At 37.6% G+C, this 11780-nt stretch overlaps 3 protein-coding genes across 5 annotated transcripts; all 3 read right to left on the bottom strand.

The window, feature by feature from the left end:
- Positions 1-3749: 3749 nt before the first annotated feature.
- LOC145117553 (uncharacterized) lies at positions 3750-5168 on the bottom strand. The gene is made up of 2 exons (XM_079053845.1): positions 4923-5168; positions 3750-4848 (listed from the first exon to the last, which is right to left on the bottom strand). Exons 1-2 carry the CDS (start codon positions 5095-5097, stop codon positions 3893-3895), a joined length of 1131 nt encoding a protein of 376 aa, XP_078909971.1. The 5' UTR covers positions 5098-5168; the 3' UTR covers positions 3750-3892.
- A 436-nt stretch (positions 5169-5604) lies between these two features.
- LOC145113411 (uncharacterized) lies at positions 5605-7427 on the bottom strand. The gene is made up of 2 exons (XM_079049508.1): positions 7196-7427; positions 5605-7118 (listed from the first exon to the last, which is right to left on the bottom strand). Exons 1-2 carry the CDS (start codon positions 7251-7253, stop codon positions 5605-5607), a joined length of 1572 nt encoding a protein of 523 aa, XP_078905634.1. The 5' UTR covers positions 7254-7427.
- A 1016-nt stretch (positions 7428-8443) lies between these two features.
- On the bottom strand, positions 8444-11780 carry LOC145116748 (glutamate receptor 2.2-like). Of its 3 annotated transcripts, none has more exons than XM_079053076.1 (5): positions 11309-11780; positions 10007-11190; positions 9596-9908; positions 9118-9533; positions 8444-9057 (listed from the first exon to the last, which is right to left on the bottom strand). In XM_079053076.1, exons 1-5 carry the CDS (start codon positions 11559-11561, stop codon positions 8662-8664), a joined length of 2562 nt encoding a protein of 853 aa, XP_078909202.1. In that variant the 5' UTR covers positions 11562-11780; the 3' UTR covers positions 8444-8661. The 3 variants fall into 3 exon arrangements, with proteins under 3 accessions (XP_078909202.1, XP_078909204.1, XP_078909203.1); XM_079053078.1 differs by having other exon boundaries at positions 9154-9533; XM_079053077.1 differs by having other exon boundaries at positions 9136-9533; positions 11309-11779.

Raw genomic sequence — 11780 nt, 5'->3', positions numbered from 1 at the left:
TAAAGTAGAGTTTCAACTATCGGTTATGTCACAATTTAATCGGGGCTTTATTTGTTTAGTCAGAGCGGGGATTTTTCCGGTCCAGTAGTCTGAGCATTTATCATGTTTTTCAACAGTTGATGTGAGTTTCCTCACTAAATCCATGGGTCGAAGGCATCAATGCCGGCCCATTGCTTGTTGTGTAGAATGCTAGATGCCTTGTGATAATTATATGAAAGACTAGGATTTGGCCCCTGACATTTGTATGAAAGACCAAGATCTGGCCCCTGACAGTTATATGAAAGACCAGGATCAGGCCCCTGGCACTTGTATGTAAGGCCGAGATTTGTCCTTAGGCACTAAACGGAAAGACCATGGTTTGGCCCATGGCAGAAAATGATTATATGACTATGATTTGGTCCCTGACATTTATTTTCTTTATGTGTGGTATGTGGTACTTTGGGAGAACTCATTAAGCTTTATGCTTACAATTTATGTTTATGGTTTCAGGTACTTCCATTTCAAAAGGGAAGGGCCCGACGTGATGGCACAACATTCTCCCCTCATGAATAACTGCATTTGATATATTTGTACTATGATGTTTTGGATATTATGTCTTGGTGTTGATTCTGAACAAATAATGAATGATTTGATAAGATTTTAAAAGAAATAAAATTTCATTACTAGTATTGGGTCTTTACACTGTAGATCAGGATATACCAACTTTTGTGCTGCAGGTCGAAAGGGCGGACCAGCTTCATGTTGAAGGCCATGTTTGTATGCATGTGTATTTATTGCTCTACATGGTGTTTTAGGGAACTTACTAAGCTTTATGCTTACAATTGTGGATTAAATGTTTTTCAGATACTTTATCAGATCGTGGGAAACGAAGGCGGGTTGTACACACACATCAATAGTTTTATGATTTAAGATTCCACGATGCTTTTCTTTTAACTCTGATTTTGGATTATGGTTTATGAACAAATGCTTTTGCCTTGAATATATCTTTATGAAAACGAGTGTTTGATTCTATTTTAAACTGAAAACTTTACTCATAAAATTGGGACGTTACATGTTCCCAGAAGGGAATTGCTCCCATGCATACCCAAAACATGTTGCACAAAACACCCTTGTCATGTCTTACACTTACCGGTTAAGTAATAATGGGCGATTAATGTGTATGCTCACTATGCTTTATGCTTACCCGTTGTTTATTAATCTTTTTCAGGACCCTCAGCGGTGGATATATAAGAGGAAGAATTCGACGTGACTGTTACGACATTTACATTCTCAAGAATTTTAGCTTTATTACTATGACATTTTGATATGTAATTTGGGATTATGACTTCCACATTTTGGTTATGAAACATTTTTAGTAACTTTGATAACGTGCTTTGGAAAGTTTTAACAGAACGATGTTTTAATTTGTTTGATACAAAAAATGCTATCATTTACAAATGATTTTTTTATAATTAACATTGAAAGCTTTGGTTTTAAATATATTATTTTCAAACGTATTTGCTTTTATTAATGGGTTTTCCATTTTCTATTTCTTAAAAAAAATCACGATGTTACATGTACCAAGCTGATACGAACCATCTTTCAAGACCCGCCCGTCTCCCATCAAAATACTCCTCCCATCAAAATGTATGCATTCGCTATATGTAACAGAACTTGGTTATGAAACATGCGATAAGAACAAGGCGATCCAAACCGATTTGAGGCGTGAGACAAATACAAAAAATGAGGCCCTTTAAAACATAGAAAATTAGTTTTATTTGAACCACAAAAGATTTTACATATTAAAAGGTTAGCTTAGAGTTAGCAAATACAAAGATAAAAAATGAGAATGTTCTTCGAGACAGTGTAGGTAAATCTTAAAAAAGAAACAGAAAAAATCTTAAGATGTCAATAAACGTTAGGCTCTATAATCTGGTCATCAAAGTATTAAAAATAACACTTTAAGCAACAATAACCTCAATTGCTCCCATGCATACCCAAAACATGTTGCATAAAACACCCTTGCCAAGTCTTACACTTACCGGTTAAGTAATAAACAACACTTTGAACCCCTCGACAAAAATAAGATCAGATAGAAAACTAGTCATAAACTACCATAATTATTGAGATTTAAATTTTGAGCTACGACTACAAATTAAGAAATCATGCTAAAATTATTATACAAACATCAAATACACAACCAAAACCTTAACTCTAAATGTGTCGTCCATACAAGGAAAACATATAACAAGCTTCTAGATGTCATTCTCTCTTTCTTCAATTGTGTATCCCTCGTTTAGCCTATTCGACTACCTCTATCTCTCAACAATTTTCAGTACCAAAAAATTAAGAAATTCAAACTATATACAATATTTTATTTCAATACAACGAGATGAACAAACAAAAGTGAGCTTCAATAGAACCTACATATTACACCTCCTTGTAAACAAATTCATCTTAAGCAACCAAAAATCAAAACTAGGTTTCTAGCAAAAAAAAAGAACAAATTACTGAAATAGTCCCTGTGGTTTGGCTAAAGTTGCGCGTTTGGTCCCTATGTTTTGTTTTGCACTCGGACCATCCCCACGTTTTCTTTTTATTACCCGCCTGGTCCCTGGGTCCGTTAGTCGTCAATTCCAAACGTTAAGTCCCCCACGTGCTTCGCACATGAGGGGTATTTTTGTCATTTTATATACAAAATCTATTAGAACACCCTAAACCCTGATTCTCTCTATTTTTAAATACGCCCTTTCTTCGTCTCTTTCATTTCCTCTTCTGTGAATAGTCGATCAACCCTAATGGAAAAAACCTGCAAGTGTGGTCAAGTTGGTGTGATACGAAGATCGACTACCAAGAAAAACCCTGGAAGACTTTTCTATTGTTGTACTGGGAAGGTAAGGGCAATTTCTTCTTAAGTATATCTATATATCGCATACCTTTAACACACAACAAATTACTCAAAATGCAGGGAGCAAAATGTGGTTTCATAGATTGGGTTGATGATGACAACTTTAATGGTGAAAAAACTGAAAAAAGTATCTCCCCTGATTTGCAGAAGTCATTGGATAAGCTTCAACTTGAGAATAGGGCCTTGAGGCTGTTATTAGTGTTCAGTTGGGTTTTTTTTGTGTCAATTTTAATTTACAAGCTTTAATTTATGCTATCAATGTACTTATCTTTTGTTTCATCAGGGCAGTAATGTAATTGAATGACAATGTATGAATGACTAGAATTGTGTATTGGAATGCAATTTTCTTTTGGAATGGAATTGATTGTTTTATAATGGAATGGAATTTAGTGGTTTGTAATGGAATGGAATTGAGTGGTTTGTACTGGAATGCAATTGATTGTTTTATAATGGAATGGAATGGAATTTAGTGGTTTGTAATGGAATGGAATTGAGTGGTTTGTACTGGAATGCAATTGATTGTTTTATAATGGAATGAAATGGAATTGACTGTTTTACAATGGAATGGAATTGAGTGGTTTGTAATGGAATGCAATTGACTGGTTTTCTATTAGAATGGAATTGAATTGAATTGAATAGAATTGAATGGTATTGAATAGAATTGAATGATATTGAATTAGAATGGAATTGAATTGAATGATTGATGGAATTGAATTGAATGATTGAATAGAATTGGATGATTGATGGAATTGAATTGAATGATTGAATAGAATTGAATTAAAACAAAAACATAGCAACATATTATAGCACTAATTGTTCATACCGTAATTGAAAATAGAGATACATTAAAAGTCATACCATACATAGACAACATGTCCCAAAAGTCATACCATAATTGTTCATAACACAGACACAAAACATAATGACAAATATAACAAACACAAAAGATCATAACACCATAATTGGTTATAACACAGACACAAAATATGATAACACAATCATAACTTAAGTAATACTTTTCCCTTTTTTCCCAGCCTTCCTTGTCCTGCTTGAAATTCCATCACATGCACTTTGAGTTCCACTTTGCCTACCACCACCTACACTTTGAGCTTTCTTCCCAACATTCCCTTTCTTGCTTGAAGTACCATCACCTGCACTTTGATCTTTCTTCCCATCCTCCCCTTTCTTGATTGAAGTACCATCACCTACACTTTTAGCTTTATTCCCAGCCTTCCCTTTCTTGCTTGAACTAGCATCACATGCACTTTGACCTTTGCAGCTTCTTTTATTATGACCAAGCTTTTTGTATGTTGAACATGTCACACTCTTGTCCTTCCTTGATGCCGTACCACCCTTCACCATATCTTCTAATTCAACAACTGACTTCCTTCTTTTCTTCCTTGGTCTTCCAATGGGGACATGATGATTGGGAGGAAGCAAAGTGGTTGGACATGGAAACTTTTCCCACATTCTTCTTCCATTAATTGGTTCAATCTTGAAAGAATACATTTCCTTCCAAGTTTTTAACCAGTAAGTAGAATGAACCCATTCTTCAGGTACGCCAACATTCTGCTTATTTTTTCTCATGTCCCATATAGCAACAAGGGCATGTTTACAGGGTATACCAGTGAGTTCCCATCTTCTACAAGAACATGTGTGCTGAACCATGTCTACCACACATTGGTCCATCCATGGACCACTCACCTGATATTTTCCATTCCCACAGAACTTACCCACACATTGAGCTGCATCAGATTTGTTTCTTTCAAGCACACTTGTTGCAGTTGGAGTTAATGGTCCAACAGCCTTATCAATTACCTTTTGGACACTCACAATCCTTAACATAAGGTACTCTCTAATGTACTCAAGGCATGTGATAATTGGTTGGTCGCGTGCTTTCTTAATTTGATTATTCATGGTCTCACACAAGTTATTCAGAAGCCCATCACAATGAGCCCTCCCTACAATATAAATAAAAAATTATGTGAGAAAGTGAATCATTTGGTAACAATTAACCCAAAAAAATAAAACAAACCTGTGAAGTGTGCCCTAGACCAATGTTGAGGTGGAACAGATTTGACCCATTCGTAGCAATCATTGTTTAGCTTTCTTAACTCTTCCATAGCATGGTTGAATTCTTGTATTGTTGTTGTACTTGCACAGTTCCACAACATGTCCTGAAACACCTTTCCCCTCCATATTTTCTTCATGTTTTCATGAATGTGTCGCAGACAAAACCTGTGTTCTGCACATGGATACAATGTACCAATTGCTTGCAACAAGCCCTGTACAAAAAGTAAACAACATTAGATGTAATGTATACAATGTACAATAAGAACCAAGCCCATTGAAATTACTTACCTTCTGTCTGTCAGATATAAAGGTAAAGTTGGAATTAGCTTGCAAATCAATGTCATCACCCAAGCACTTTAAGAACCAAGTCCATGAATCTATATTCTCAGCCTCTACGACAGCATATGCCAAAGGATATGTACAATTATTTCCATCAAGACCCTAAACATAGTGAAGGAGTTAGTAATTTAAATAAAATGGAATAAAATGACACAAGATATGTGTTTACATCTTACCACTACTGTGAGTATCATTCCAGGATAAGGCCCTTTCATAAAAGTCCCATCCAAACCAAGGTAATCTCTTTTACCAGCTACAAAACCTTTCTTTAATGGCCCTAGACAGATGTAGACCCGTTTGAAAGTTCAAGTCTCAGAAGCTGGGTTTGGCTCACTTTCGACCTCTATCTTAACTGTTATCCTTGGGTTTCGAGTGCGAAGTTCTTGAATATAGTCTCGTAGTGTAGTATATTGCCCTGCATAATCGCCCCTTACTTGATTCAATGCTTCTGTTTTAGCCCTAAATACCTTCATCTTCGAAATATCTACCTGGTATTCACGCTGAAGTTGTTCTTGTAAAGCTCGTGTAGGGACTGTAGGGTTGCTTTCAATTTGCTGCACTATTTTCTTTGCCAAAAACTTGTAGGTACAAGCTTTCACATTTCTTGTTTGTAGACATCTATGCTCTTTCTCGTAGGTCTTGATCTCCCAGTCAACATCTTGTTCCCACTTGCTAGCATAAAGTACCCATGGACACTTCTTTTCTTCACTTTCTTTATTGCTTTGACTGGGCCCACATGGATCAAGTTGACCAAGGTCTGGGATAGTACCTTTACAAATAGCTCTTACTCTGTTTTTGTCATTTTTTATGAAGTCTATTTCCCTCCTTGTCTCCACAGCATGTTGTCTTATTGCATCTTTCAATTCTTCAGATGAGGTGAATTTTTGGTACACATAGAATGGATCACTAACTCCTGCTTCACTGTTTTCCATTGCCCTTCGAATTGCCTTAATTGATTTTCTTCTCCTGTTGCTCCCACCTTCATCAGATGATGACTCATATAAGAATAACTCATTGTTTACAACCTCAATATCATCAATTTCCCTTGTTTCTGTTTCCTTGACATTTGACCCTCCAAGATCACCCACCCACTCTATATCTTCATCAATATTTAACAAAAACTCATTCATGTCTATCTCAGGTTCATCTAGGAGGTTATCTAAGTCTACTAAGAACTCACTATCATCACTATCGCCACTATCACCACTATCATCAACATCATCTCTATTGTCACTTTCATGAGTATTCCCTCCAGGTTCTTCATTTAGAATTTCATCAAATTCATCAAATATACCTTGTGTTTCACATTGGGCATCAATTTGGTCAGTTTCAGTTTCTTTTGTTGGCACAACATCTGGTTTACTTGATCCAATACAATCCCATGTTTCAGTTTCCTTCCATTCCAAAAATAGCCTTTTACTACATGAAGGTTGATCAACGATTTCTTCTATCCTAACTTTACTAGGGGTAGATGACATTGTATATGTATGCAACACTGTTTTACCATGTTCAACATAAACTTCAATCAGTTTATGTTTACCCACGTATGTACCCAAATGGTTAATGTCAATGTCACTAGCCAATGCAAACAACCCAAAGTCCAAATCTGAAAAGGGTCTTTTGAAGTGGTAATAAAGCAACTTACCCTCCTCAACACAGCTTAGGGTCTCCATCATCTCATCAATATCGTGTACACATAACTCATCAATGTCCAATAGATCAACGTATCTTTCTTTGCCCTTGACGTACCTCCTTCCAGGAAACTTCGTAAACTCTCCACCATAGAATAATCTGATGGAGAAGATAGTTGGATGACCAGCTGTAAAAGAGAAAGCTTCAACTTATTAGCTTGAAATTTGTAAGTGATAAATTTAACTTTTGAAAATAAGGGGTTACCGTAATGTTTTTCAACGTCTATTTCTTCCATGTTTGCTCTAATCCTCCAACCCACCATTGTTGCTTCGATGATTCTTGCAATTTTTTGAGGAGTTAGGGTTTCTACTCGATTTTGATGAGTTACAGATTAAGTGAGAGAGAGAGAGTGTGTGTGAGAGGGAGGTAATCGTAAAATGATCGGAATGAAGAATCGATTGGCATTGCATTTAGGTGCCATGTATAAAATGACGAAAATACCCCTCATGTGCGAAGCACGTGGGGGACTTAACGTTTGGAATTGACGACTAACGGACCCAGGGACCAGGCGGGTAATAAAAATAAAACGTGGGGATGGTCCGAGTGCAAAACAAAACATAGGGACCAAACGCGCAACTTTAGCCAAACCACAGGGACTATTTCAGTAATTTGTTCAAAAAAAAAATCATACATCGAGATCGTTGTTGATGGAAGGTTGATTGAGGATTTGAGGTCTTTGACTAGCGTTGTTGAAGCTTGATTCTTGAATGATATATGAACGACGAATCGACAGTGTAGTGAAAAAAGCTAGAACAAAAGGTCTAATATCTGAATCGACAGAAAGCCTTAAAAGCATAACTCGCTTTGGAACAGTTGTGCTTGAAAACCGAGAAGTCGATTTGGGAATCAGGGAACATTATTGAAAACTGATAAGTTGTTAAAAAATCCAACCGATAAGTCGCTAAAATATCCAAAAACTATTGAGAAAAATGAAGTTGCTAAAAAAAATCTAAAAACTATTAAAAGTGAGGTTGGAACTAAAATCTTACCGCTTACAACTTTCATGCGCATGACGCATCCCAACTATAAATGAATCGTGACTCATAGGCCCCAGATTTGGCAAGGCGTGGGACGGTCGCCCAACTTGCCAAACATCCGCAATCTAAAACCCAAGGTTAAATTACAAGCCGCAGTCACAAGAACTAAATATTTTTCGGAATGTAAATCATTTTTAGCAAGAATTGCATTAGGCCCTCTTCCTTTTAATACGGGACAATCTTTACCAATGGCCAACTTCTTTGAAATTGTGACACAATCATTTTGGATTCGGTCTTCAACTTCGTGAATAGTGACTTTGACCAACCTCGATGCCCTTTGCCGTTTCTCTTTCTGGATCGTTCTCAAATCTCAACTTTGTTTTGACACATTCTACCAAACGGGGTTGCTTGTACTTCTCATACAAAACAAAGAAAAACAAGAAAAATCACAAAACTGATGTAGGCAAGAAACTAATGAATAACACACGAAACTCTAAACTTCAGGAGTGAGTGGGTTGTTTTGTATATTATTGAGACTTCCTTTTTCTAATCTGTTAATCCCCAATTAGTTACATACTCCAATCGGAGTATTGTTATCTAAGAAGTGAAATGCCCATAATAGAAATTCATAGAAGTTTTTACAATTCTCTTTTTAAGAATAGACGACCAATCTTATTTGTTACAAGATCCACGTCAACTCGTGTTCACCGGGCCCATCTGGAGGCCTGTGGGGCTTTCTGCATCGGCAACTACTCTAGATGAGTGTCTCCTTTGATACCATTGGTCTTTCATAGATACATATATGAATTCGAAGATATTTGTGACTCCAGGATTAGATTCTTTAAATTGCCTAATGCTCATGACAACGTACACGACAAGAGCAACCGTTGATGTCCCTCCCGTTAACACAAATAGTATTGAGAAGCTCACAGGGCTAAGACTCTCATCTTCGTTGGGAAAAGATTCGTCGTCCACACACTTCTCAGATGTGAGAAACGTGTCTTCCAGTTCTTTCAGTTTTCCACTTTCTGATACATTCATTAGGGCTTTATTAGCATCCGAAAGCCATGAAAATTCCTTCGGAAATGCCTGCACGTACAACAACAACATTTAATTTGACTTTTTAGGATTGAAATTCATAAAATCAACCTCAAAAGACCCGCTTACGAATCCAAAACCACCAACTTTGAATGTCTCTCCGGTTCTAACGAAGCTCTTGCAGTACTGAGCTAGGAATACTTTGGCTACCGGAGCTTCAAGAAAGATGGCGGCGATTTCGCCACTGTTTAGGGCTTCTGCGTATCGATGAGTTGAGTTATAGCTGTTGACCTTGAAGCTCTTGAAACCGAGAACATCCTTCAAGTAGTAGTTGATAAAGGACCCGTTGCAGTACCCCACGGTTGCGTTCATGTTTCTGAGCATCTCAACACTGGTTATGGTTGGTTCGAGTCGTTGAGCCGTGAGCATGCTCGCAAAGCTAGCCGTGTAGCTCTGTGTGATGATTAGCGCCACAAACAGCCAAACGACACCTGCAATTCTTGACAAATTGCTATGCAACCTGTCCCCTGAAAAATGATTATGTGTGAAATGACGAGATCAAAGATTAGAGAAAGTTTGTAAATGGTACCTCGCAAAGTGAAGAGTGTGGTGAATGCAAGCCAAATTACGATTCCGATTTGAGTTATGATGGGGCCTTGAAGATGCTTGCAATGGGGTTTCTCGATCAACCAAATGATGAAGCCATTGTAAAGGGTGATTGCTGCTATTAGCCACCACATTTTTGCAGTAAAAGGCTTCATGAACAACCATGGCTGGTTTGATATTTTGGAGCGGATGGGGACGATCATCTCCAGACCTGATTCAGTGTATGGTTGCGTGAAATCGACGTACTCGTGCCTTCTAGCTACAATTGTTACGTCGCCTGCTATGGCGTCGAATTTCTGTTTAGAATCAAGAAAAGAAGAAGACAATAAATCAGCGATATATCATAAATTAGGGTTCGTGTTGTTAAAGATAAAATGAAATTACGATCGGAGACCTCTGCTGGTATTTGTCTCATCAGTTCATCGTAAGAACCATAGAATGGAAAATAATCGTATGGCAGTTTCATTTCTCTCATAATTTCATCAAACACAGCGATTACGAATCCACTGATCACAGTTTCATTCTTCTTGGGATTATATTCCACGTTCACGAATTGCTTAAACAGCGATCGACCAGGCACGCCGACCCTCATCCGAATCTCTGGATTTCCGGCGAGTTTCCGGCGCCGTTTATTGGCATACCACGGTTGCACCGGCCACAAAGCTTGTCCGACGCTGTCCATTGAATTGGTGTACGTGGTTGCTCCGTTGATTTCTTCGTCCATTGTCTCTGAAAAACCTGATCCTTCGGTCCAGTACACACTGTGATACCTCTTTCCTACAATCTTCACGATCTCGACGATACTCTGCGGGGGAGGTATTCTGTGATCAAAGTTTTCAGGTGATATTTCTTCTAATAATTTCACGCCATTGTATCCTTGAACGGCAAAAATTCCAGGTTCGTCCTCCTCTTCTTCTGGGTAATCGGAACTGAACTTCCGACGGAATCTTTTTCTGAAATCTCTAAACTCCTGAGTGTTTTCCGGGAAGTAGCTTTTGACTCCGATCATGCCTTTCATTGAAGAAATCATGGAGGAATTAATGGAATGAAAACTATCTGTGATTCCATTAGTTGCAATCCATAGATACCCGTCTCCGGTCATTTCCATCTTCTTGGCTGCCTGAAAGAGATGAATCCCGAGTTCCAGGGATGTATGAATTACAAAGACTTTAACTTGTTGCTTCTTGAGCACCTCAAGCTCTTCTTCTAACAAACACGAAGCAGATGTGAGTGGTAAGATATGGTTTAGCTCAGAACCTGTTTGTCGAAATGCCTGAGAGAGGTGAGAGATGATTGATGCTGTTGAGGATAGCTGTGAGGCTTCATATATGAGAGTAACTTGACGTATACCCCATGATTGTAAAATGGCAGCCACTGCATTCATCTGTGTTGATTGTGTGGGAACTGCTTGAAAGAAAAATGGCCATTGATGAGTGGCCTGTGGTGTAGTCGATAGTGAGAGAAATACCGGGACATTTTGATCAGCTTCACTGATAACTTCAGCTATGGCAGAAGCTTCTTCCCATGTATGACCTCCCAAAATGGCTTTCACATTGTCTTTATCAATAAGATGTTTTGCTGTATTCCCACATCATCTCTCAGTATGTTAGCATATGGGTACGATTCAAAACAACCAAATTAAACTTCTTTCACATGAATTTGACAACTTTTGAATAAGAAAAACAGAATAATTTACCTGCAATAGCTGCATGAAGGGGTTTGTTTCGAGAGTTTTGAAGATATAAAACAGAAGTCTGATTGGTTTTGATGTTGAAATCTTGAATTGCTATCTCAATGGCTACTTTGGCCTCTTTTCCAGGCCTAGAAGCTTGATCAAGAATCACACCAATGCTGAAATCTGCACTGATCACTGATGCTTGCATAAGAAACCACAGCATTGAGAAAGCAACCAAACTGATGAGGCAACTTGCAGAATTATGCATCTTCATTTTGATTCTTCTTTATTCTTTTACATATATTAATATATATCTCAAAATTTGGTGCACATTCTCCAAATTATATGATCATTTCAACACATATTACATCTTTTGTACACAAAAGTCCATCACATGGTTTGTTAGAACGTTCCCACTAAAGAAATTTCTTGTAAGCTTTCATTGATGTCGACCCATGTGCTGTTGTATAAAATAATATCTTAAGTCATACTT

This window comes from Lactuca virosa, chromosome 5 (assembly GCF_052849685.1).
Source record: "Lactuca virosa cultivar CGN04683 chromosome 5, Lactuca_virosa_CGN04683_v6, whole genome shotgun sequence".
Classification (NCBI taxonomy): domain Eukaryota; kingdom Viridiplantae; phylum Streptophyta; class Magnoliopsida; order Asterales; family Asteraceae; genus Lactuca; species Lactuca virosa.
The sequence above is the reverse complement of the archived record's forward strand: the minus strand, read 5'-3'. Positions and strand labels throughout refer to the sequence as shown.